The sequence below is a fragment of the Heterodontus francisci genome, chromosome 10, assembly GCF_036365525.1.
Source record: "Heterodontus francisci isolate sHetFra1 chromosome 10, sHetFra1.hap1, whole genome shotgun sequence".
Lineage (NCBI taxonomy): Eukaryota > Metazoa > Chordata > Chondrichthyes > Heterodontiformes > Heterodontidae > Heterodontus > Heterodontus francisci.
Window position 1 is genome coordinate 98845427 of NC_090380.1, and position 27015 is coordinate 98872441.

Below are 27015 nucleotides of genomic sequence, written 5' to 3' on the forward strand. Positions count from 1 at the left end.
GGCATGTAATGTGGGGCCTGTAGATGCACAGCAACCGTAACGGTGAGCTCACCCTAGTGGGCTGCTGCTCACAATTGAGAACCTCTATGTGGACCGCACCTGCCTGTTGATTTTGCTTCTGGCGCATACGGATCCTCAGGAGAAGCAGATCACACAATGTAGGATGAGCCATACACATTTCCATGTGATAAATAAAGTTGTATCCTTCATTTATTCAAAGGTTCCTAACAGGGCAGGGATTGATGTTGACGGGTACATCGGGTGCTTTCAAGGATCAACTATGTGGCGTGGCAAGGCATTGACCATCTTGGCTAACACACAGAGTGGCACATGACCACATCAAGATCCAGCAGCTGCATCGATTGCCCCCACCATCCATATATCCTGAAAGCTCCTACCCTTTCTGGCACCCTCACCACACACAGGGTGACTAGAGTGCCATTGCTCCTTCACAAACACAAACAAATGCAGAGCATGCACTGTTTGTGGAGGGAGGGTACACAGTACCTCCCTTCATGCCTGCAGAGCTTTCCCTCCAGTAATCCCAGACCCCCTCCCTCCCAGAATGCAGAGCTGAGACCCCTGTAATTGCCCCCCCCTCTTTAAGAATGCAGAGCTGAGACCCCTGTATATCTGGAATTACATTCACTGTCCAATACTCCTGCTTCTGCTGTCCCATCTAATTTTCTGTTTGCGAACAGGACGGCACATGACAGCCGCCCGTTCTATGTAAAATGAGGAAGTGCAGAGCAAGAGGCAGCGGGATGCATAATCTGCAGAGGTAAGTAGCATATTAAATATTCTAATTGGGGTGCTGCCAAGTGGCGGGGGTGGGGGGGTGGTGCTGCACTGAGGACCCCCGCCGCCGGTAATATGCGGCAGGCCCTTCTCAACATCGCGAATCGAGGCGGTCCTCTCTCCGCAGAGTTTTCCCAGCCCCGCACCATGACCCGCGGCGTCGAGGGGCCGGTAAATTTCAGCCCTATGTTTTTGTAATTTTACATTTCCATCTACACTGCTTCCGATACCTATCTTTGTGCCATCAGCAAATTTGGAATGCAGCTTTCTGTCCCATCAATTAAGTCATTAATAAATATTGTAAACCGTTGAGGCCCAAACACAGACTCCTATTGGGCAACTCTCATTACACCCTGTCAATTAGAGTACCTGCCGATTATCCCGACTTTCTTTTTCCTGCAGTTCAGCCAATTTCCTGGTCCAGCCAAAGCTATAATTCCTTAACCCTTTTGAGTCAAGTTCACCCAGACCTTTCCTCCTAGGGAGAACATGTATGAAGTAGGAAGGGGAAGTGCAGGTTGGGAGCACTCATAGGGTACTATTGTGTATAATAGATGACTGCATTGTATGTTTGAGCTCAGTATCACAAACCTGTAACAATAGCAACCAATGTGTCAGGCGCGCAATAGACATAGACCTATTCTTTATGTGGCCTAATAATAAAAATGTTGGTGTTGCAAAATATCACTATTCTGATTTAAGCTTTCTGCAGCCAGCTGACAGAACATCATGGCTTGCCATTGCACCATCTCAAGTTGTGACTGCAAAGGCAGTTGCAAGTTCTGAACTAACAAATTCTTTAGTCTTGACATATCATCCTTTTTCTGCAGCAAGGGAAGAACCAGGGACCGCGTGGTCCATAATCCCTGTTACAAGCTCCTGGTTATGTTCATTAGAGTCCTGTCATGTATTGTTAATCAAATATAGACTGGTTAACTCCGGCTGTATTAGCTTTTGCAACTGAGTCACAGTAGCATGGAAATCCTTTCCTGCTGTGGTAAATCTGAAGAAAAGTTTTGTAAGTCCAGTGGGGAGGGTAAATTGCTGAAGGTTCACTAGGTATTCCTCCACTAGATAGAAGAGGGTGGCTTTGTTACCCACGAGGGATGCTACCTGTTTTGATGTTTTAAGTGGTGTCGGTTGGGCACTAATCATTGATCTAAGTTATGTAATAAAAACAGAAAAATGCTGGAAACAATCTGGTCAGGCAGCACGTTCTGTGGAGAGAGAAACAGAGATCACCTTTCCAGTCAATGACCTTGTAGCAAAACCCAAAAGATGTCTCCTGTCTAGGCCATCTCCAATTAAAAATTAACCTATTGCTCATCTTACTAAGCACACAGGCAGGAGGGATGTCGTTTCCTACGAGACTTGATAATGGAAAGTCTGGAAGAACATAACTATGATTGCTGACACACTCAACGGAAAGGTGCTAGGGATATAGAAGCAGCGTGTGGAGTTCTGAAGGGTCACAGACCTGAAACGTTAACTCTGTTTCTCGCCACAGAGGCTGCTGAGTATTTCCAACACTTTCTGTTCTCATTTCAGAGTTCCCGCATCCGCAATGTTCTGCTCTGATTTTATGGACATTGAAACGGCACTCACAGTCCGGCCTCGAACTGACCGGAAGTCGGTGGGTGACCGGAAACTAATGGGCGAATCGCACATCCGGTGGGCGGGGCCGGTGCGAGGTAGACGGGATGTGCGTCGCTCGGGGGCTGGCGTTGATGGAAGGGAGAGGCCTGACGCCGAGCGGGAGCTGGAGTTTGTAAATAGTCAGAGTGGGGTCGGGCTTGTTGGTGTGGAATCTCCCCTCTAGCCGTTATTTAAAGGACCCGTTAGCCGCAAGATGGCCGGGGCTTTCCTGCGGAGTGCGAATGGGAGCAGCAGTGGGCTGGGGCGGCAGGGGATTCCTCTGAGCGCAGTGAGTACAGGAGCCACTGGAAATTGAAGGCTGCAGCTCGGGGACTCATTCACCCCTCTGATGGGGGTGGGGAGAGGGAGGGGTGTGGAATCGCGCGCCATGCAGTTTGATCGTGTCCTGCTTATTAACCCTTTCCTCCGTGTTTTTATTTACATACAGTTGAGCCCCAAGTTCCTGCACACCAACTCCACCAGTCACACTTGGCCTTTCAGTGCAATGGCGGAGCTGATAGGTGAGTGCTGCCAGGCCCCGGCCAACTCTTCACCCTATACCCCTGTGTTGACTTTCATAGTTTTCAATTGAAAAGAAGGGTTGTTTTTCTTTATATGAACACCCCTCTTCCCAAATTCTCCTAACACTAATGTCTGTGTGAATAAGGATCTCTTCAAAATTTAAAAACCTTTTTTCTTTTTTTTAATACTTTCTGGTCTACATATTTACACCTGAGCTATATTTGTATCCGATCTTGTTTTGTATGTGGGAATTCAGGTGATGGCACAAAGCCCATGGTGCAAGAAGTCACTAAAGGTGAAAAAAGTAGTAGGAGCAAATATCTAAATCCATTGGTGGTTAGATATTCCCAAGCTTGTGTTTAAAAAAAGCTTTGATTGTAGTCGGGGCCAAGTTTGGCCTGCTTGAGTGAGTTGTCAAGAATATCTACGTAATTTCTTTAGGACATAATTTTGTTAGATGTGCGTAGTTTTCACAGGGCTTTCAGTTTCATTTTCAATTCCACACACATTGATTCCTGTGTTATCACTCTTATTGCTCTTGGCTTGTCTCTGCTGGCTTTTGTCTATTGAAACCAAAATGAACTTATTTGATGGAGAATCCTGTCCCTGACTCATGATTTTTAAATTCTGCTGTTTAACTAATACAACACTTCTTGTAAGGGATCTCAAGTTATTCAGAGGCAGTTCATGCTGTGAATGTGATGGATTTAAGATATTTAAATGTTTTGAGCATTTAAAATGTATTTTTAAAAGTTTCAGTATTTTATAGCACTTGAATGATTTAAGGGTTGATTCACAATCCAGAGTTTCTAATGGTATTGTCAGGAAACTGGGTGAACAACTCATGGTATTCTGTCTATGATGGATTGATTTCTCAGAATGTGCTCCTACGCTTCTCAGAAGGTGTCGCTCCCCACCATGAACACAGGATTGTTGAATCATTGTTTTCATAAGAGTTAATTGTGGGAAACCTGCATTAAGTACTGAGCCTTTATTTATGGAGCGTAGATCACTCGAACAACATAAACCCCTTTAGAGAATGTAGCCTCCACAGTCACGAACTGAGTTGCTGCCATAATGGGAACAGGATTTAAGTTTGTTCAGGAACTTTCAATGCTTTTAGAAATAGTAATGATGCAGCCGTATTGGAGATTTGAAATGAGACCAATAACTGGGCCGTTCCTTAGGAGACTTGGGAGTTGTAGCTGGCAAGATCACAATCAGCTGCAGCCAATCACAGGTAAGTAAACAGTAGCTTGGTGCCAGCTAGCTTAGAGACTATGGGCTGGATGTTGTTGAGCTCCCAATGTCGGGCTCCTTGTGGGGGTGGGGGAAGAGGGGTCAACTCTGCAATTTCAGTGTGGTGGGGGTGGAATGGGCCAAACGTTTATTTTTACTGTAGTTGGGGGGTATATCGGGGCAACTCTGCATTCTTCAGGCAAGGCTGGCAGTCTTTTTAAAAATGGTGCCAGCGCCTGCGCAGAGACAGCTGCCTCCGCCACGTGATTGGGGGAGGTGGGCCGCTTTGCACATTTAAATGAGCTGCCACGCTCAAGATTGCAGCACGTGGCCCGCACATGCAGCCTGCCATTTTTTCAGCTGCGGGAAAATTAAATCCAGCCCTAATTATGCTAGGAGAAACATGTCAGCACTGAATCACATTGCAGTGAGATAAATAAAGAAATTGAAGCCTGACGCAGGAAACAAGTGTGACACAAGCAGAAACGACGCAATGGACGTAAAAATATGTTTAATGTATTAATTTTTTTATTCGTTCATGGGATGTAGGCATTGCTGGCAAGGCCAGCATTTATTGCCCGTCCCTAATTGCTCTTGAAGGTGATGATGAGCCGCTGCCTTCTTGAACTGCTGCAGTCCACGTGGTCTTGGCACATCCATTAATGCTGTTGGGGAAGGAGTTCCAGATTTTTGACCCAACGGCAATGAAACAAACAGCGATACATTTCCAAGTCGGGATGGTGTGTGACTTGGGTTATTTGCTGCCTTTGGTCTTCTCAGTGATGGAGATCGTGGGTTTGGAAGCTGTTGTTGGAGCCTTGATGAGTTGCTGCTGTGCATCTTGTAGATGGTACACACAGCTGCCACTGTGTGACGACAGTGAATTGAGTGAATGTTTAAGGTGGTGAACGAGGTGCCGATCAAGCAGGCTACTTTGTCGTGGATGGTGTTGAGCTTCTTGTTTGTTGTTGGAGCTGCACTCATCCAGGCACCGGAGAGTATCCTGTCACACTCCTTGTGCATGGTGGACAGGTTTTGGAGAGTTGTGAGGTGAATGAATCACTGCAGCGTTCCCAGCTTCCAAACTGATCTTGTAGCCACAGTACTTGTGTGGGTGGTTCAATTACGTTTCTGGTTAGTGGGGGATTTGGCGTTGGTAATTCCATTGAACATCAAGGGGAGATGGCTAGATTCTTGTTGGAGATGGTCATTGCCTGGCACTTGTATGGCGTGAATTTGCTTGTCACTTAACAGCCCATGCCTGAATGTTGTCTGGGTCTTCATGCATGTAGCTACAGTATGCCTCAGTAAATGAGGAGTTGCAAATGGTACTGTACACTGCAATTATCAGCCAGCATCCGCACTTGTGACTTTATGATGGAAGGAAGGTCATTTGATGAAGCAGCTGAAGATGATTGGGCCTAGGACACCACCCTGAGGAACTCCTGCAGCAGATAATTGGCGTCCAACAACCATCTTCCTTTGTGCCAGGTATGACTCCAACTCATGGAGAATTTCCCCCTGATTCCCATTGACTTCAATTTTGCTGGGGCTCCTTGGTGCCGCATTTAGTCACAGCTGCCTTGATGTCAAGGAATTTATCCTACTTTCTGTGGACAGGCCAGATCTGGGCAATTTTTCACATTGTCGGGTGGATGCCAGTGTTGTAGCTGTACTGGAACAACCTGGCTAGAGGTGTGGCTTGTTTGGATCATAGGTCTGTTGTGGTTGATGTTGTCATGCAGACCCCCACCTGCCAAGAGTGAGGCATATTTACTTTGTCATATGAATATTGATTTTAAACTGTTGCTGGAGTGAAGATATGACTTGTTTGAAGATCAGCAGACACTGGGCTGGAAGGACATTTGCATACTAAAAGATGCTGCTTGTGGAGACAAACAGCTGCTCCCATTAACCCAAATGGATTTTGATCGCCAGACATTGAAGGTATAAGGAAGTGCATTTAAGGCCCTGCTAAGATGATATAATCCACAGAGCCAGGACTGGTTAAACCAGCAGGTCACATGACTGACTAGCTGGTCCAAGTTTTTTTGAACTAGCCACAGAACAGTTTGAAGGCAGTGTGCAACTGAAACAAGCAAGTCTCTCGCCTGGATGTCTGGCTGTCACTCTCACACTCGCTCCCTCCCCATGGGAACAAGTTGAAGCGTGAACTGGACCCCAACGAATTGCAACACTTACCGGCAACCAAAGATTCCACATTGAACTTAAAGGACTGTAACTACCAGATATTGCCTCAAACTTTTTCCCCTTTATCCCTTCTACTTTTCCTGTCTCTATTTGCATGTATGTATGCTAGTGTGGTCGCGTTGCATATTCGTAGTTGTTAAGCAGATAGGAGTTTAAGATTAATAAACTTCTACCTTATTTGTTTAAATCTAAGGAAACCTGTTTGATTTCTTTGCCTTACAATTGGAGCAGTGAACAAGGATTCACCTAAGGGGGAGCTAAAAACATGGTGTTTTCAAATTAAACCCTGTTACAGTTAAACCAGGCAAAGGCTGAGAGGGAACCCCCAGACACCTTCTCACCTGGTCGTAACAGCAGCCTTTCATGTGGTTAACAACATCTTCCTCCGATGTCTCTTTACTTATTGTCCAGCTCTCTGTGACTGCATTCTCTGGTTCCATTCTTTATCTATTCATTTGCAGCCACAGAATCATCTACAATGGCTTCTCTTCCTGCTCCTGCACCATTGCGTCTGCAATTTCCCCCCAAGGATCTAGCCTTGGCTTCCACCTGTTTCTCATCTGCATGCTGCCCTTCAGTGGCATCTGAAATTGTCATTTTCCGCGTGTACCCAGCTCTACCTCACCACTGCCTCTCTCAATGCCTCCACTGTATTTCAATTACTCGTCTGATATCCATTATTAAATGAGCAGCAATTTCCTCCAATTAAATATTGGGAAGACCAAAGTCATTGTCTTTGGTCCCTGCCACAAACTGTGTTTCTCAGCCATTCTCTTTGAGTGAGAACTGTCTGAGGCTGAACCGAGATGAGCTTCCAACCACATAGCTGCGCCATCACTAAGACTGCCTATTTCCACTTTTTTTTTCATTTGTTAATGGGATGTGGCATTTCTTGGGCACTCTGAGGAACTCCTGCAGTGTTATCCTAGGGCTGAGATGATGGGCCTCCAACAACCACGGCCATCTTCCTTTGTGCTAGGTATGACTCCAAGCAGTGGAAAGTTTTCCCCCTGATTCCCATTGATTTCAATTTTGATAGGGATCCTTGATGCCACACTTGGTCAAATTCTGACTCGATGTCAAGGGCAGTCACTCTCATCTCACCTCTGGAATTCAGCTCTTTTGTCTATGTTTGTACCAAAGCTGTAATGAGCTCTGGAGCCAAGTGATCCTGGCAGAACCCAAACTGAGCATCGTTGATATTGCTGAGTAAGTGCCGTTTGATAGCGCTATCCACGACACCTTCAATTGCTTTACTGATGGTTGAAAGTAAACTGATGGGGTGTTAATTGTCCATATTGGATTTGTCCTGCTTTTTGTGGACAGGACATACCCGAGCAATTTTCTACCTTGTTGCGTGGGTGCCAGTGTTTTAGCTGTACTAGAACAGCTTGGCTTGGGACGTGGCTATTTCTGGAACATAAGTCCTCAGCACTGTAGTTGGGATGTTGTCAGGTCCAGTTGTCTTTGCTTTATCCAGTGCACTCAGCCATTTCTTGATATCGTGTGGAATATATCAAATTAGCTGAAGACAGCATCTGTGATGCTGGGGACCTCAGGAGGCCAAGATGGATCATCCACTTGGCACTTCTTGCTGAAGGTGGTGGCAAATACTTCAGCCTTGTTTTTTGTACTGACTTACTGGTTTCTGCAATCACTGAGGATGGGAAGCTCATGCAACTTCCTCCTCCTGTTAGTTGTTTAATTGTCCACCACTGTTTGCTGGGACTAAGAGCTGCTGGCACGCTGATTGTCCAGCAGCTCCATTAGGCGGGACTTCCTGCCTCCATTTAAGGTGGAAGTCCCACCTCAGACCAGTTAAGGGCTTGGAACCGTAAAACCCGACTGGATCTCCAGGCCTGGCGGAGGCGGGATCACCACTGCCTTTACGGTCGGCTGACGGCTCCTGTCTGCCATGTGAAAAATTCCAGCCGTTCACTCTGTTTTCTTCAGAAATGCTGGCAGACCTGCTGAGTATTTCCAGCACTTTGTTTTTATTTCTAATTCTGGTCGATTGTGCATCCACGATTTAATCGCTTCACCATTGTCAGCCATGCCTTTTAGCTGCCAAAGCTTTGGAATTCCCTCCCTAAACCTCTATGCCCCTCTTCCCCTCTTTCTTCCTTGTAACCTACCATTTTGACCTTTTCTGGTCACCTATCTTATTATCTCCTTATGTGACTCGGTTTCGAACCTTGTTTAAAGTTTGAATGAAGTGCCTTGAGACATTTTACTACATTTAGAGGCCTGATATAAATACGAGTTGTTAACTGATGAAGCACTGGTACACAACTTCCTTCAACTTTGCTGTGTTTGTCATCTTACCATCTTTAGAACTGTTATTTGTGGTTTTATAAAGAAAGTGCCACTTATATGGGGAATCTCTCATGAACTTAGGATGTCCCAGAGTTCTTCTGATGAATTACTTTGCCTGTATAGTTACTATTGGAGATAAACGTAGCAGCCAATCTGCATACTGCAAAGTTCTACGAAAACAATGAACTGAATAATCAGTTACTCTGTCTTTGGAGGTGCAAACACCCAAAAAATCCACGAATGGCCCCCCCGGCCGCAACTTCAAAGCGCCCGCGGGAGATGGCTCGGAGAGCATCTGCAGCGCACTGTCGGCAATGCTGCATGCCTTTATTGAAACCACTGCAAAAAAAAATCCCTTAGCAAATGTAATCACCTCTAAGTCTGCCAAATGATGCTTCACCTCCCGAAGGACGTGGATGAGCTTTCCGGACGTCGATGGTGGGCACTGAGGAAATGGCTTATTACCTGCACCAGCTTCCCCCCCCCCCCCCCCCTTCCACCCCGTCCCCTTCCCTGCTCCACCCTCTCAGCTCACCCCCTCACAACGCCGTCCCAGCCCGCCCCCCCCCCTCGCACCATCTTCACCCCGCACCCCCTTCCCCTGCACCCACTCCCTCCCTCTACCCCTCCCCCTTGCATCCCCTCCTCCCACCGGCACCATCCTACACCTGTGTAGGGGCCCCAACAACCCCACTGCCTTGTGGGCGTCTCGGGAGAGACCAAGGCTAAGGGAGTAAACCCTAACAGATAATCCGGAGCGGAACCCCGTAGGCGGTCATGTGTCACCTTTGGCATGTTTCCGGCAGTTCCTGCAGCCATACTGGTGCCAAACGTCGTGTCCTGCACTCCTTTGGACCCCACCAGAAAGGCCGAGAGGGGGGTTTTGACGGCTGGGCAACTCTCAACCTCCATAAATTTGCCCAGGCATGCGCCATGGAGAGGTCACTCCATAGTTGCCTCACAGAGACTAAAACAACACGGAAGGCAGCAGTTACGGGTTATAAGTCCAGATAAATTGGCGTAGAAACTGGGCGCCACGGGTTGCCTTTGTCGGTGGGAGAGGTCATTGCACCTCACTGGACAGCTACCGCCCGCCTCAAACCGGGCAGCCCCCGGTCAATAAGATTCTGTCCCGCCACAGTCTGCCTGCTTCAATGGGTGCTTGGAGCTCAGGGTCATTGCCCGAAAGGTGGACTGATACACCGCACCAAACAACATGAAAAAAGGAAAGAAGGTACTAGCCCTTCGCTTTGCAAGCTGGAACGTCAGAACTATGTGTCCTGGCCTGTCGGAAGACCTTACACAAATCAACGATTCTTGGAAGACCGCCATCATTAACAACGAGCTCAGTAGATTCAATGTGGACATTGCAGCACTTCAGGAGACTCGCCTCCCCGCGAGTGGCTCTCTAGCAGAGCAAGACTACACCTTCTGGCAGGGCAGGGATCCTGAAGAACCAAGACAGCATGGAGTGGGCTTCGCCATCAGAAACTCCTTGCTCAGCATGATAGAGCCTCCCTCAAATGGCTCGGAACGCATACTGTCCATCTGACTGCTCACCACCTCTGGTCCAGTACACCTACTCAGCATCTATGCTCCAACACTCTGCTCCCCACCTGAAGCTAAAGACCAGTTCTATGAACAACTCCATAACATCATTAGCAGCATCCCCAACACCGAACACCTATTCCTGCTGGGGGACTTTAATGCCAGAATTGGGGCCGACCATGACTCATGGCCCTCCTGCCTTGGGCGCTATGGCGTTGGAAGGATGAATGAGAACGGGCAGAGACTGCTTGAGTTGTGTACCTATCATAACCTCTGCATCACCAACTCGTTCTTTCACACTAAACCCTGTCACCAGGTTTCATGGAGGCACCCAAGATCGCGTCGTTGGCACCAGCTAGACCTCATTGTCACAAGGTGAGCCGCCTTAAACAGTGTTCAAATCACACGCAGCTTCCACAGTGCGGACTGCGACACCGACCACTCCCTGGTGTGCAGCAAGGTTAGACTCAGACCAAAGAAGTTGCATCATTCCAAGCAGAAGGGCCACCCGCGCATCAACACGAGCAGAATTTCTCACCCACAGCTGTTACAAAAATTTCTAAATTCACTTGTAACAGCCCTTCAAAACACTCCCACAGGGGATGCTGAGACCAAGTGGGCCCACATCAGAGACACCATCTATGAGTCAGCTTTGACCACCTACGGCAAAAGTGCGAAGAGAAATGCAGACTGGTTTCAATCTCATAATGAAGAGCTGGAACCTGTCATAGCCGCTAAGCGCATTGCACTGTTGAACTACAAGAAAGCCCCCAGCGATTTAACATCCGCAGCACTTAAAGCAGCCAGAAGTACTGCACAAAGAACAGCTAGGCGTTGCGCAAACGACTACTGGCAACACCTATGCAGTCATATTCAGCTGGCCTCAGACACCGGAAACATCAGAGGAATGTATGATGGCATGAAGAGAGCTCTTGGGCCAACCATCAAGAAGATCGCCCCCCTCAAATCTAAATCGGGGGACATAATCACTGACCAACGCAAACAGATGGACCGCTGGGTTGAGCACTACCTAGAACTGTACTCCAGGGAGAATGCTGTCACTGAGACTGCCCTCAATGCAGCCCAGCCTCTACCAGTCATGGATGAGCTGGACATACAGCCAACCAAATCGGAACTCAGTGATGCCATTGATTCTCTAGCCAGCGGAAAAGCCCCTGGGAAGGACAACATTACCCCTGAAATAATCAAGAGTGCCAAGCCTGCTATACTCTCAGCACTACATGAACTGCTATGCCTGTGTTGGGACGAGGGAGCAGTACCCCAGGACATGCGCGATGCCAATATCATCACCCTCTATAAAAACAAAGGTGACTGCAACAACTACCGTGGAATCTCCCTGCTCAGCATAGTGGGGAAAGTCTTTGCTCGAGTCGCTCTGAACAGGCTCCAGAAGCTGGCCGAGCGCGTCTACCCTGAGGCACAGTGTGGCTTTCGTGCAGAGAGATCGACCATTGACATGCTGTTCTCCCTTTGTCAGATACAGGAGAAATGCCGTGAACAACAGATGCCCCTCTACATTGCTTTCATTGATCTCACCAAAGCCTTTGACCTCGTCAGCAGACGTGGTCTCTTCAGACTACTAGAAAAGATCGGATGTCCACCAAAGCTACTAAGTATCATCACCTCATTCCATGACAATATGAAAGGCACAATTCAACATGGTGGCTCCTCATCAGAGCCCTTTCCTATCCTGAGTGGTGTGAAACAGGGCTGTGTTCTCGCACCCACACTTTTTGGGATTTTCTTCTCCCTGCTGCTTTCACATGCGTTCAGATCCTCTGAAGAAGGAATTTTCCTCCACACAAGATCAGGGGGCAGGTTGTTCAACCTTGCCCGTCTAAGAGCGAAGTCCAAAGTACGGAAAGTCCTCATCAGAGAACTCCTCTTTGCTGACGATGCTGCTTTAACATCTCACACTGAAGAGTGCCTGCAGAGTCTCATCGACAAGTTTGCGGCTGCCTGCAATGAATCTGGCCTAACCATCAGCCTCAAGAAAACGAACATCATGGGGCAGGATGTCAGAAATGCTCCATCCATCAATATTGGCGACCACGCTCTGGAAGTGGTTCAAGAGTTCACCTACCTAGGCTCAACTATCACCAGTAACCTGTCTCTAGATGCAGAAATCAACAAGCGCATGGGTAAGGCTTCCACTGCTATGTCCAGACTGGCCAAGAGAGTGTGGGAAAATGGCGCACTGACACGGAACACAAAAGTCCGAGTGTATCAGGCCTGTGTCTTCAGTACCTTGCTCTACGGCAGCGAGGCCTGGACAACGTATGCCAGCCAAGAGCGACGTCTCAATTCATTCCATCTTCGCTGCCTTCGGAGAATACTTGGCATCAGGTGGCAGGACTATATCTCCAACACAGAAGTCCTTGGAACGGCCAACACCCCCAGCTTATACACACTACTGAGTCAGCGGCGCTTGAGATTGCTTGGCCATGTGAGCCGCATGGAAGATGGCAGGATCCCCAAAGACACATTGTACAGCGAGCTCGCCACTGGTATCAGATCCACCGGCCGTCCATGTCTCCGCTATAAAGACGTCCGCAAACGCGACATGAAATCGTGTGACATTGATCACAAGTCGTGGGAGTCAGTTGCCAGCATTCGCCAGAGCTGGCGGGCAGCCATAAAGACAGGGCTAAATTGTGGCGAGTCGAAGAGACTTAGTAGTTGGCAGGAAAAAAGACAGAGGCGCAAGGGGAGAGCCAACTGTGCAACAGCCCCGACAAACAAATTTCTCTGCAGCACCTGTGGAAGAGCCTGTCACTCCAGAATTGGCCTTTATAGCCACTCCAGGCGCTGCTTCACAAACCACTGACCACCTCCAGGCGCGTATCCATTGTCTCTCGAGATAAGGAGGCCCAAAAGAAAGAATAGTTACTATTGGAGATAACCGTAGCAGCCAATCTGCATACTGCAAAGTTCTACGAAAACAATGAACTGAATAATCAGTTACTCTGTCTTTGGAGGTGCTTGTTGAATGATAAATATTGAGCTGAACTTGAGGTGAGATAACAGTGATTGCCTTTGACATCAAGGCTAAATTTGACCACCTAGAAGGACAAGGGTAGCAAATGCAAGTTCCCCTCCAAGCCCCACACCTTCCTGATTTGGAACTATATATATTAGCCGAGGCATAGAAAATGAGAGCAGGGAGGTTATGATGGAGCTGTGTAAGATGCTAGTTAGGCCACAGCTGGAGTACTGTGTACAGTTCTGGGCACCACACTATAAGGAAGGATGGGATTGCACTGGAGAGGGTGCAGAGGAGATTCACCAGGGTGTTGCCTGGGCTGGAGTGTTTCAGCTATGAAGAGAGACTGAAAAGGCTAGGGTTGTTTTCCTTCAAGCAGAGAAGGCAGAGTGGGGGGACATGATTGAGGTATATAAAATTATGAGGGGGCAGTGATAGATTAGATAGGAAGAAACTTTTTCCCTTAGTGGAGGGGTCAATAACCAGGGGGCATAGATTTAAGGTAAGGGGCAAGAGGTTTAGAGGGGATTTGAGGGGAAAAAAATTTCACCCAGAGGGTGGTTGGAATCTGGAATGCACTGCCTGAAGAGGTGGTAGAGGCAGGAACTATCACAACATTTAAGTATTTAGATGAGCACTTGAAACGCCATAGCATACAAGGCTAAGTGCCAAGTGTTGAAAAATGGGATTAGAATAGTTCGGTGCTTGATGCCCGGCACAGACACAGTGGGCCGAAGGGTCTGTTTCTGTGCTCTATGACTGAGTATGGCAAAACTGGAGTCAATGAGAATCAAGGGAAAACTCTCTGCTGGTTGGAGTTGTACTTAGTGCAAAGGAAGATGGTTGTGGTTGTTGGAGGTCAATCATCTCAGCTTCAGGACATCACTGCAGGAGTTCCTCAGGGTAGTGTCCTAGGCCCAACTATCTTCAGCTGCTTCATCAATGACCTTCCTTCAGTCATCAGGTCAGAAATGGGGATGTTTGCTGTTGATTGCACAATATTCACCACTCGCGACTCCTCCGATACTGAAGCAGTCCGTGTAGAAATGCAGCAAGACCTGGACAATATCTAGGCTTGGGCGGATAAGTGGCAAGTAACATTCATATCACACAAGTGCCAGGCAATGACCATCTCCAACAAGAGAGAATCTGACCATCTCCAACAAGAGAGAATCTAACCATCTCCCCTTGACATTCAATGGCATTACCATCGCTGAATCCTTCAGTAGCAACATCCTAGTGTGTTACCATTGACCAGAAACTGAACTGGAGTAGCCATATATATACTGTGGTTGCAAGAGCAGGTCAGAGGCTTGGAATCCTGTGGCAAGCAACTCGTCTCCTGACTCCCCAAAGCCTGTCCACCATCTACAAGGCACAAGTAGACAGGAGTGTGATGGAATACTCTCCACTTGCCTGGATGGGTGCAGCTCCAACAACACTTAAGAAACTCAACACCATCCAGGACAAAGCAGCCTGCTTAATTTCCCCCCATCCACAAACATTCACTCCCTCCACCACTGACGCACAGTGGCAGCAGTGTGTACCAAGTACAAGATGCACTGCAGCAGCCCACCAAGGCTCCTTAGACAGCACCTTCCAAACCCTCGACCTCTACCACCTAGAAGGACAAGGACAGCAAATGCATAGCAACACCACCACCTGCAAGTTCCCCTCCAAGTCATACACCATCCTGAATTGGAACTATATCGCCATTCCTTCACTATCACGGAGTCAAAATCCTGGAACTCCCTTCCTAACAGCACTGTAGGTGTACCTCCCCCACATGGACTGCAACGGTTCAAGAAAGCAGCTCACCACCATCTTCTCAAGGGCAATTAGGGATGGGCAATAAATGCTGGCCTAGCCAGCAACACCCACATCCAATGAACGAGTAAAAATAAAATATTGACCACTCCACAGGCAAGTTACCACCTCCTTTTCAAATAGTGCCAGGGGATGCCGGCAGTTAGGACCTTAGTTTAATACATCATTGGAAACATGGTACCTTTGACATTGTAGTACTTCGGTATTACGGCTTTCGTGCAGAGAGATCGACTATTGACATGCTGTTCTCCCTTCGTCAGATACAGGAGAAATGCCGTGAACAACAGATGCCCCTCTACATTGCTTTCATTGATCTCACCAAAGCCTTTGACCTCGTCAGCAGACGTGGTCTCTTCAGACTACTAGAAAAGATCGGATGTCCACCAAAGCTACTAAGTATCATCACCTCATTCCATGACAATATGAAAGGCACAATTCAACATGGTGGCTCCTCATCAGAGCCCTTTCCTATCCTGAGTGGTGTGAAACAGGGCTGTGTTCTCGCACCCACACTTTTTGGGATTTTCTTCTCCCTGCTGCTTTCACATGCGTTCAAATCCTCTGAAGAAGGAATTTTCCTCCACACAAGATCAGGGGGCAGGTTGTTCAACCTTGCCCGTCTAAGAGCGAAGTCCAAAGTACGGAAAGTCCTCATCAGAGAACTCCTCTTTGCTGACGATGCTGCTTTAACATCTCACACTGAAGAATGCCTGCAGAGTCTCATCGACAGGTTTGCGTCTGCCTGCAATGAATTTGGCCTAACCATCAGCCTCAAGAAAACGAACATCATGGGGCAGGATGTCAGAAATGCTCCATCCATCAATATTGGCGACCACGCTCTGGAAGTGGTTCAAGAGTTCACCTACCTAGGCTCAACTATCACCAGTAACCTGTCTCTAGATGCAGAAATCAACAAGCGCATGGGTAAGGCTTCCACTGCTATGTCCAGACTGGCCAAGAGAGTGTGGGAAAATGGCGCACTGACACGGAACACAAAAGTCCGAGTGTATCAGGCCTGTGTCCTCAGTACCTTGCTCTACGGCAGCGAGGCCTGGACAACGTATGCCAGCCAAGAGCGACGTCTCAATTCATTCCATCGCTGCCTTCGGAGAATACTTGGCATCAGGTGGCAGGACTATATCTCCAACACAGAAGTCCTTGAAGCGGCCAACACCCCCAGCTTATACACACTACTGAGTCAGCGGCGCTTGAGATGGCTTGGCCATGTGAGCCGCATGGAAGATGGCAGGATCCCCAAAGACACATTGTACAGCGAGCTCGCCACTGGTATCAGACCCACCGGCCGTCCATGTCTCCGTTATAAAGACGTCTGCAAACGCGACATGAAATCGTGTGACATTGATCACAAGTCGTGGGAGTCAGTTGCCAGCATTCGCCAGAGCTGGCGGGCAGCCATAAAGACAGGGCTAAATTGTGGCGAGTCGAAGAGACTTAGTAGTTGGCAGGAAAAAAGACAGAGGCGCAAGGGGAGAGCCAACTGTGCAACAGCCCCAACAAACAAATTTCTCTGCAGCACCTGTGGAAGAGCCTGTCACTCCAGAATTGGCCTTTATAGCCACTCCAGGCGCTGCTTCACAAACCACTGACCACCTCCAGGCGCGTATCCATTGTCTCTCGAGATAAGGAGGCCCAAAAGAAAGAAAAAAGAAAAGACTTCGGTATTGCACTGAAGTACTATGCATGATAGCTGATGATTTGTGAAACAGCAGCAGTATTATGATTGATTAGTACAGTGTTGTAAAATGCCTGATGCACTTGGACCAGATTTTTTTTTTACTTGGTATTCATTCTCAGAAACTTCAGAAGTAGCTTAGCATATATAGAGTTGACGTCCTCATTGGCATGGGTTACCAACAACTAACTAGTAAACTTAAGTTGTATGTTTACCCTGAAGTACTTTTCTTAATGTCCCTGGATTCACTAATATGGTAGAATTTAAAATGTTATCTCCTGTACTTTGTGCACATGTGGTAGTGGAATACATTCTCAGGTTTGTTAGTAGATCAGACCAATTCTTAATGTGATGGTTTCTTCTTTAAACATATAGTGATCCTTTTTTGATTTCAAGCGAAAAGTTGCCAATATTGCTTTTACTGTGAGGTATATTGTTCTTGCTTGCAAAGGGAATGGTTTCTTGAAAAAGTACTTGTTTAAGAGTAGTATCTAAAGTGAGTGTCTTTAACTAAAATCATGTTTCTTTTCCATTATTTGACTTTTGTTTTACTTTTCCAGATAATGCATATGATCCAGATGTAAATGCAAAGCAGATGTGGATTGATAAGGCTATAATAAAGCAATATGTTTGCTTGATATTTGCTGACAATGGACAGGGGATGAATCAAGGCAAGTTACACAAAATGTTGAGGTAAGTTGTTGCTGTGGTTATAAATGATTCAGAAAGAATACCACTAGGGTGCGCTCTACTCCTGATACTTAAAAGTTCTTGCACTTAAGAAAATTATCCAGCAATTTGAACAGAGCAACTTTGAATTAGACTATTGCTTGATGTACTGGTATTCTTTTGTGGTTGAGCTTTACATGAGATCAGCTTCTGATGGTGCAAGCAACAGCTTAAAATCATTCAAAAGCAAAATACTGTCGATGCTGGAAATCTGAAACAAAACAGAAAATGCTGGAAATACTCAGCAAGTCAGGCAGCATCTGTGGCGAGAGAGAAAGATAATGTTTCAGGTCGATGACCTTCTTTCACAACTGACAGAGGTTAGAAATGTAATAGGTTTTGAGCAAGTGAAAGGGGGGGGGGTGGTGGTGAAGAAGAACAGAAGGGAAGATGTGTGATTAACTGACAAAAGGCTTCATGGTACAAAGCCAAGTAAAGAAACAAAAACTTAGTCATTGGTATTAGCAGTGGTTGCACAGTTGTTTATGGGACTGTAGTAGACAGCTCATTTGAAGTGAAAGCACTAAACAAGCTTCGAGCTTATTGGGCATCTTCTAGACTGTAAACTATAATTTTAGGAATTAACTGAAATACTGGAAATTACTGTGACTGAAACTAGTGAGAGAAACATGTTTCAGTAGCCAGTTCTCTGCTCTGTCCCTGCAGTGTGTTTTAACTTGGAAGAGCATCTCCCGCCCTAATTCATCTAACCCTGTGAACATATCATTGTTTTGCATCTGTAATTAAGTCACAATGCCTCTCATTTGGTGCATGTGATAACGTTGCTAACACTTTGGAGTTGTAGAAAAGGTGTTTTTGTGGATTTTTATTTAATCTCTTTCGCAAGGCAGAAAACACCCTTCAATGTAGCCACTCCTTTTCAGAAAATGTCATCAGCCCAATGTGTCCAGGCTAAAGCTTTGTAATCATATTTGTGTACAACTTAAAGGGCATCCCACATATTCTGTAGTGACACTGAAAAGTGAAAAGGCCTGAAATGATTCAGCATGGGAAACTTGTATTTGTGAAGTGCCTTTAACATAACAAAACATCCTAAAACACTTCACAGGAGTTTTATAAATCAAAATTTGCCACTGAACAAATAAGGTGATATTAGGGCAGATGACCAAAAGCTTGATTAAAGAAATAGATTTTAAGGAAGAGGGATAGAAAGGCAGAGATGTTAAAAGAGAGAGTTAATGGTCTTGGTAGCTGCAGGCACAGTCAACAGTGGTGCAACAACTAAAATCGAGGATGCTCAAGATGCCAGAATTGGAGGAATGCAGATATTTCGGAGGGTTGTGAGGCTGGAGAAGATTACAGACATAGGGGGGGGTCAAGGCCATGGAGGGATTTGAAAACAAGGGTGAGAATTCTAAAAACAAGGCATTGCTTAACTGGGAGCCAGTGTAGGTCGGCGAGCACGGGTGAAGAACAGGACTTGGTGTAAGAACAAGGGCTGAAGAGTTTTGGATGACCTCTAGTTTACCATGGGTAGAATATGGGAGGCTGGCCAGGAGTGTGTTGGAATAATAAGTCTAGAGGTAACAAAAGACATGGATGAGCGTTTTTGCAGTGGATGAGCCAGGGGCAGAGTGGGGCAGTGTTAAAGAGGTGGAAGTAGACAGCCTTTGTGATGGTGTGAATATATAGTCAGAAGTTCATCTCAGCGTTAAATATGACAACAAGGTTGCCAACAGTCTGGTTCTGTCTCAGACAGTTGCCAGGGAGATGGATGGAGTCAGTGGCTAGAGAACAGAGTTTGTAGTGGGGACCAAAGACAGTGGCTTCTGTCTTCCCAATATTTAATTGGAGAAAATTTCTGCTCTTTCAGTACTGGATGTCGCAAAAGCATTCTGATAATTAGAGATGTTGGAGGAGTCAAGAGAGTTGGTGATGAGGTAGAGCTGGGTGTCATCAGTGTATATGTTTTTGGATAATGTTTCTAAAGAGAAGTGTGTAGGTGAGAAGTAGAAGGGGGACAAAGATAGATCCCTGGGGGACACCAGATGTAATGGTACAGGATTGGGAAGAGAAGACATTGCAGGTGATTGTCTACGATTAGAAAGATAATAATGGAACCATACAAGTGTAGTCCCACCCAGCTGAAGGACAGTGGAGAAGTGTTGGCAGAGGATGGTGTGAACAACTGTGTCGAAGCTGCAGACAGGTTGAGAAGGACAAAAAGAGATAGTTTACCTTTGTCACAGTCACATAAGATGTCATTTGTGATTTTCTTTTTAAAGTCATTTTGGTACTGTGACAAGGGTGCAAACCTGATTGGAGGGATTCAGACATGGTTTTCCAGAAAGATGGGCACAGATTTGGGGTTGACCATACACTTAAGGTCTTTTGAGAGGAAAGAGAGGTTGTTTGCAAGGGCGGTGGGCTCTAGGATTTGTTTTTTGAGGAGCGAAGTGATGATGGGATAACTACAGTCTTTTAATTTTTTCATCTGTCATGTATGATTATGAATTTTGTCATTCAGCATTTTAACTTCTGAAACTCCTAATGCAAACTAACTGATTTTGTTTGTATTTACTGTTGTGTTTTGTGATTATTTAAGTCTATTGTTTAAAATGTGAAAAGTGATGTAACTACTTTGGCTTGAAACTTTTTTTTAATTCTTTCATTTTAATGTAAATTTCTTTCTTTTCCCTCCCAGCTTTGGATTCAGTGACAAAGTTATAATAAATGGACACATCCCTGTTGGGCTTTATGGCAATGGTTTCAAGTCTGGATCTATGCGGTTGGGAAGAGATACAATGGTTTTCACAAAAAATGGAGAAATGTGTAGTATAGGCTTCTTGTCTCAAACTTACCTTCAAGCGGTAAAATCAGAAAATGTGATTGTACCGATTGTTTCATTCAACCAGAACAATATCCTTTTTTTTTAAGGTGTTCTTGATTTAAAAGACTCTCACTATTTAAGAGATAATCCCTAATTGCCCTTAAGGTGGTGAGCAGCCTTCTTGAATCGCTGCAGTCCGTGGTGAAGGTATACCCACAGTTCTGTTAGGGAGGAGTTCCAGTCAGGATGGTGTGTGACTTGGAGGGGAACTTGCTATTTGTTCTTTTAGGTGGCAGAATTCGTGGATTTGGAAGGAGCCTTGGCAAGTTGCTGCAGTGCATCTTGTAGATTGGACACCATGCTGCCACTGTGCACTGGTGGTGGAGGGAGTGACTGTGTTTAAGATGGTGGATGGTGTGCCGATCAAGCGGACTGCTCTGTCCTGGATGGTGTCGAGCTTCTTGAGTGTTAGTGCACTCATCCAGGCAGGTTTTTAAGGTGCATTAGATATTCATTGGTATTGCATTTATTGTTTGTTCTGCCAGTTTTCTCCCTATCCTCTCCTCAAGCCAGTGACCTGGTTTCATGGGTAATAATTGCCCTCTGATACGCTGCCCAAGTGGGCTGTAGTCACTGGTGAACCTTGGCTGCGAATACCAACCAATAAGTGATTTGATCATGGGCTGGACCTGGGGCCTGATCCTGTCCTTGCACATATGTTGTTGCTGCAAAAGTGATCAGAAACATGGTTTGGCTATTTTTGATAATTTGCTCTCTAATTTAGAGACGCTGAGGCCAGTTGTTCCTTTCTGCTACCTTTTGTGTGGTTCAATTATCACTGGACGAACCTGCTGAGCCACTGGGGTATCTGGTAGAATTTTACTTTCCTGATTTAGGATCCTTTAGACTGTTTGTTTGTATATTCTGTTACAATTTAACCTAGCAACAAAAGCTCCCTCTTACCATGTAGTTATACGATCAGATTATTTTTCTTTGATTTCTGAAAATTCAGTTCCAGTTAGAGAATTGGATTTTCCCCATTTACTACCAGGTTAAATGAGGACTATATGGGGAAGATGAGAAGTAGTATTTTTGACTTAGCTACCGCTAACAGTATTTTTTTCAACTATTTTAAGAACTTCCAAATTTTTCAGTCTGAGAATCCTGCGTGATCAAATGTCATGATTGTGAGATTGCAACTTCATGTGTTGAGTAAGGTTCAGCATTCCTGCTGGTTCAAGATGTGAATTCTTGTGCGTTGTCACCTTTTTAAAAAGCAACGTGTTTGATATTCAACATATTCCTCAAAAGAGTCTTCATATTTCAGCTGGAATTTGAGAAATGTGGATATGCTACATGAGTTACAAACTGATTATTATGTATTTGAATATATGGTTATATTCCTTAATGCAAGTCTTACGAAAGCTTATAAGTGATGACATGCAGTCAAGTTTGAAAGCAATTTTACAGCATTCTTTATTCAGTACAGAAAAGGAGCTCCTGGCAGAACTGGACTCTATTTTTGGAAAACGAGGAACAAGGATTATCATTTGGAATATGAGAAAGTAAGTTAAACTTTGTTAATTGGTACCTCAAGTATATAACAATTTTGCCAAAAAGAGATGAATGTAATGGTCAGATTAGTTAGGAGATGCAATAGATCACACTGATGTATGGACGTTTACTTTTTAAAAAAGAAAACATTGCATTTTGAACACTCACTTTCTGGCGTCTGATAGTCATGGCACCATACACTTTTACAAGACAGGAGAAGGTATTTTGACTTACATCTGTGCTGGCTCTCTGGAAGAGTCTACTTAGTCCCAGTTCCCTGCCCTTCCCTCCTATCCTTCAAATTTTTTCTTAAAGTATCATCCAGTGCCCCTTTTCAAAGCTATTATGGATCTTATTCCACATTGAGCATACCCTCCATCGTGTTGTGTGGCACTACCACTGGGCTAAATGGGATAGATTTTGAACAGATCCAGCAACGCAAAACTGGGCATCCATGAGGCGCTCCGGATCATCAGCAGCAAAATTGTACTCAACCACAATCTGTAACCTCATGGCCTGGCATATACTCAATTCTACCATTACCATCAAGCCGGGGACCAACCCTGGTTCAATGAAGAGTGCAGGAGGGCATGTCAGGAGCAGCACCAGGCATACCTCAAGACGAGCTACAGCCCAAGACTACTTGCATGCCAAACAGCGTAAGCGGCATACGATAGACACAGCTAAGCGATCCCACAACCAACGGATCAGATCTAAGCTCTGCAGTTCTGTCACATCCAGTTGTGAATGGTGGTGGACAATTAAACAACTATCTGGAGGAGGTGGCTCCACAAATATCCCCATCCTAAGTGATGGGGAACCCAGCAAATCAGTGCAAAAGATAAGGCAGAAGCATTTGCAACAACCTTCAGCCAGATGTTCCGAGTAGATGATCCATCTCTGCCTCCTCCTGAAGTCCCCAGCATCACAGATGCCAGTCTTCAGCCAATTTGATTCACTCCATGTGATATCAAGAAATGACTGAAGGCACTAGATACTGCAAAGGCTATGGGCCCTGACAACATTCCGGCAATAGTACTCTAGACCTGTGCTCCAGAACTTGCTGCGCCCCTAGCCAAGCTGTTCCAGTACAGCTACAACACTGGCATCTACCGGGCAATGTGGAAAATTGCCCAGGTATGTCCTGTACACAAAAAGCAGGACAAATCGAACCCGGCCAATTACCGCCCCATCAGTCTACTCTCAGTCATCAGTAAAGTGATGGAAGGTGTCACTGACAGTGCTATCAACCAGTACTTGCTTAGCAATAACCTGCTTAGTGACGCTCAGTTTAGGTTCCGCTAGGGCCACTCAGCTCCTGACCTCATTACGGCCTTGATTCAACCGTGGTCAAAAGAGCTGAACTCGAGCTGAGGTGAGAGTGACTGCCCTTGACATCAAGGTAGCATTTGACCAGGTATGGCATCAAGGAGCTCTAGCAAAACTGGAGTCAATGGGAATCGGGGGGGTGGGGGGAAACTCTCCACTGGTTATAATTGTACCTAGCGCAAAGGAAGATGGTTGTGGTTGTTGGAGGTCAATCATCTCAGCTGCAGGACATCACTGCAGGAGTTCCTCAGGGTAGTGTCCTAGGCTTCATCTTCAGTAGCTTCATCAATGACCTTCCTTCAATCATAAGGTCAGAAGTGGGGATGTTCACTGCACAATGTTCAGCACCATTCGCGATTGCTCAGATACTCAAGCAGTCAGTGTAGAAATGCAGCAAGACTTGGACAATATCCAAGCTTGGGCTGATAAGTGGCAGTTACCATTTGCACCACACAAGTGCCAGGCAATGACCATCTCCAACAATAGAGAATCTAACCATCTCCCTTTGAAATTCAATGGCATTACGATTGCTAAATCCCCCTCTATCAACATCCTGGGGGGGTAACCATTGACCAGAAACTCAACTGGAGTAGCCATATAAATACCGTGGCTACAGGAACAGGTCAGAGGCTAGGCATCCTGCAGCGAGTAACTTATCTCCTGACTCCCCAAAGCCTGTCCACCATTTACAAGGTACAAGTCAGGAGTGTGCTGGAATACTCTCCACTTGCCTGAATGGATGCAGCTCCAACACCACTCAAGAAGCTCGATACAATCCAGGACAAAGCAACCCGCTTGATTGGCACCCCGTCCACAAACATTCATTCCCTCCACCACCGACACACTGTGGCAGCAGTGTGTACCATTTATAAGATGCATTGCGTCAACGCATCAAGGCTACTCGGGCAGCACCTTCCAAGCCACTGACCTCTACCACCTAGAAGGACAAGGGCAGCAAATGCCTGGGAACACCACCACCTGCAAGTTCCCTTCAAAACCACACACCATCCTGACTTGGAACTATATCGTGTTCCTTCACTGTCGCTGGGTCAAAATCCTGGAACTGCCTTCCTAATAGCACTGTGGGCGTACCTACCCCACATGGACTGCAGCGGTTCAAAAAGGCAGCTCACCACCTCCGTCTCAAGGACAATTAGGGATGGGCAATAAATGCTGGCCTGGCCAGTGACTCCCACATCTCCTGAAACAAGTTTTTTTGAAAAAAAAGTGTTTCTGATGGGGTATTCCGTGTCCTAACAACCTCTAGGTTATAAATAAAATTATAACCCTCTGCATTTATTTGGTGGTGGCCTTAAAATTATGCACTCCAGTTACTGGCACGGTGGAAATGAAAGTTCTGATGAAAGGTTACTGACCTGAAACGTTAACTCTGCTTCCCTCTCCATAGATGCTGCCAGACCTGCTGTGTATTTCCAGCATTTTTTGGTTTTATTTCAGAATGGAAATGTGTTTCTCCATTTATCTTAGCAAAATCCCATGTAATTTGAACACCTCTATCAGATCTCCTCTAACCTGCCTTGCTCTAATAAGAACACCAGTTATAATAGATGTAACTATTTTTTTTCATTCTTTCTTTCGTTGGATGGGAGTATGGCTGGCTATGCAGCATTTATTGCCCATCCCTAACTGCCCTTGTTAAGGTGGTAGTGTGCCACCGCCTTGAACCGCTGCAGTCCATGTGGTGTAGGTATACGCACAGTGCCGTTAGGGAGGGAGTTCCAGGTTTTTGATGTGACAGTGAAGGAATGGCGACATATTTCCAAGTCAGGATGGTGTACGGCTTGGAGGGGAACTTGCAGGTGGTGGTGTTCCATGCATCTGCTACCCTTGTCCTTCTAGATGGAAGATGTTGCAGTTTGGAAGGTGCTGTTAGAGGAGCCTTGATGTGTTGCTGCAGTGCATCTCGTATATTAGAACACGCTGTTGCCACTGTGCACTGAGGGTGGAAGGCGTGAATATTTAAGGTGGCGGATGGGGTGCTGATCAAACAGGCTGCTGTTCTTTGAAAGGATTTGGTTAAATTTCTGGAGCTAAATTCCATGGACTAAAATAAGCCATCGATTTAATCATGTTATTTTATTTAAAGAACCACGGATGGAAAGACAGAGTTTGACTTTGAATCTGACGTGCACGATATCAGAATCCCTGGAGATATTTTAGATGACAGCGCAGGAAAGAGAAAATACAAAAGGCAAGAACGGATGGACCAAATTGTGCCTGAAAGTGATTATTCATTAAGAGTAAGTGGAAATAAAGATTTCCTAGCAAGCTTAGAAATTGCTGCTGCCAATTTTGCTGCATATGGAAGATTAGGAAGTTTGTGACTGAAATTTGAGAGTCCAATAAAGAAAACCTCATCACTGCTGAATTGTTTTATTTCTGATTGTATGTAATCATTCAAATTTTGCTGCTTTGGGAATTTGTCTGTTTATAAAGATATATAAAACTGAATGCTTTGTTTCAAATATTTAAAGATCTGGCTTTTTGAAGAGACTAACCAATGTTAACTAAGCATTGATTACTAAGGTACATTTGAGGTAGGATTAATTGATGACCTGATAGCCCCTAGGTAGCAGCAATCATAATATGATTGAATTTTACATTCAGTTTGAGGGAGCGAAGAATGGGTCCAAGACTAGTATTATAAACCTAAATAAGGGCAATTGAGGGCATGAAAGCAGAGCCCACTGAAGTGAGCTGGCTTATTAGGTTAAGGGATAGGTCAATAGAGATGCAGTGGCAGACATTTAGGGGATATTTCAGAATAGGCAGAATAGATGTATTCCAACGAAAAAGAAAAAATCCAAGTGGAGGACCCACTATCTGTAGTTAACTTAAAAAAAAATTAACCATAGTATCAAACTCAAAGAAAAAGCATGTAATTGTGCAAAGATGAGTGGCATAGCAGAAGATTAGATAGAATATAAAAAACTGCAAAGAATGACTAAAAGTTTTTGAGGGAAAAATTAGATTACGAGAGAAGGCTAGCTAAAAATATAAAGACAGATAGTAAGAGTTTCTTTAGATATTTTAAAAAGTTTACAAAGTGAGCGTTGGTCCCATAGAAAGTGAGCCTGGGGAATTAGTAATGAAAAATGAGATGACAGATGAATTGAACTGGTATTTTGCATCTGTCTTCACTATAGAGGATACAAGTAACATCCCAGAAATAGCTGTAAATTAGGAAATGGAAGGGAGGGCGGAATCAAGAAAATTACAATCACCAGGGAATTGGTACTGAGCAAATAGTTGGAGCTGCGGGCTGACTGGAAAATAGAAAACGTAACTCCTTTATTTATTTTGGGGGAGATGGTGGCGTAGTGGTAATGTCATTGGATTAGTAATCCAGAGGCCTGGGGTAATGCCCTGGGGACATGAGTTTAAGTCCCACCACGGCAGCTATTGGAATTTAAATTCAGTTAATTAAAATCTGGAATTAAAAGCTAGTCTCTAATGGTGCCATGAAACTAACATCGATTGTCATAAAAGCCCATCACTCAGGTGTCAGGGGCAATTAGAAACCGGCAGCAAATGCTGGCCTTGCCAGTGACGCTGAAATAAAGAATAAAGAAAATATTCAAAAAGGGAGGGAGACAGAAAGCAGAAAACTACAGGCCAATTAACTTAACATCTGTTTTGGGAGAAATGTTAGAAGCTATTATGAAAGACATTGGAGCAGGGCATTTAGAAAAATTCAAGGTAATCAGGCAGAGTCAACATTGTTTTGTGAAAGGGAAGTCATGTTTAACCAATTTATTAGAGTTCTTTGAAGAAGTAACCCACATCAAAGGTTATTGT

General features: G+C 45.4%; 1 protein-coding gene across 1 annotated transcript in view; it reads left to right on the top strand.

Moving 5' to 3' along the window:
• Positions 1-2516: 2516 nt before the first annotated feature.
• The window catches only part of morc3a (MORC family CW-type zinc finger 3a), a 67169-nt gene continuing 42670 nt past the window's right edge, over positions 2517-27015 (top strand). The window contains exons 1-6 of the mRNA XM_068041147.1: positions 2517-2722; positions 2882-2954; positions 17354-17486; positions 20188-20402; positions 21734-21878; positions 25304-25457. Coding sequence (XP_067897248.1) covers positions 2648-2722; positions 2882-2954; positions 17354-17486; positions 20188-20402; positions 21734-21878; positions 25304-25457 — 795 coding nt within the window. The 5' untranslated portion in view covers positions 2517-2647. The remainder of the gene's footprint in view (positions 2723-2881; positions 2955-17353; positions 17487-20187; positions 20403-21733; positions 21879-25303; positions 25458-27015) is intronic.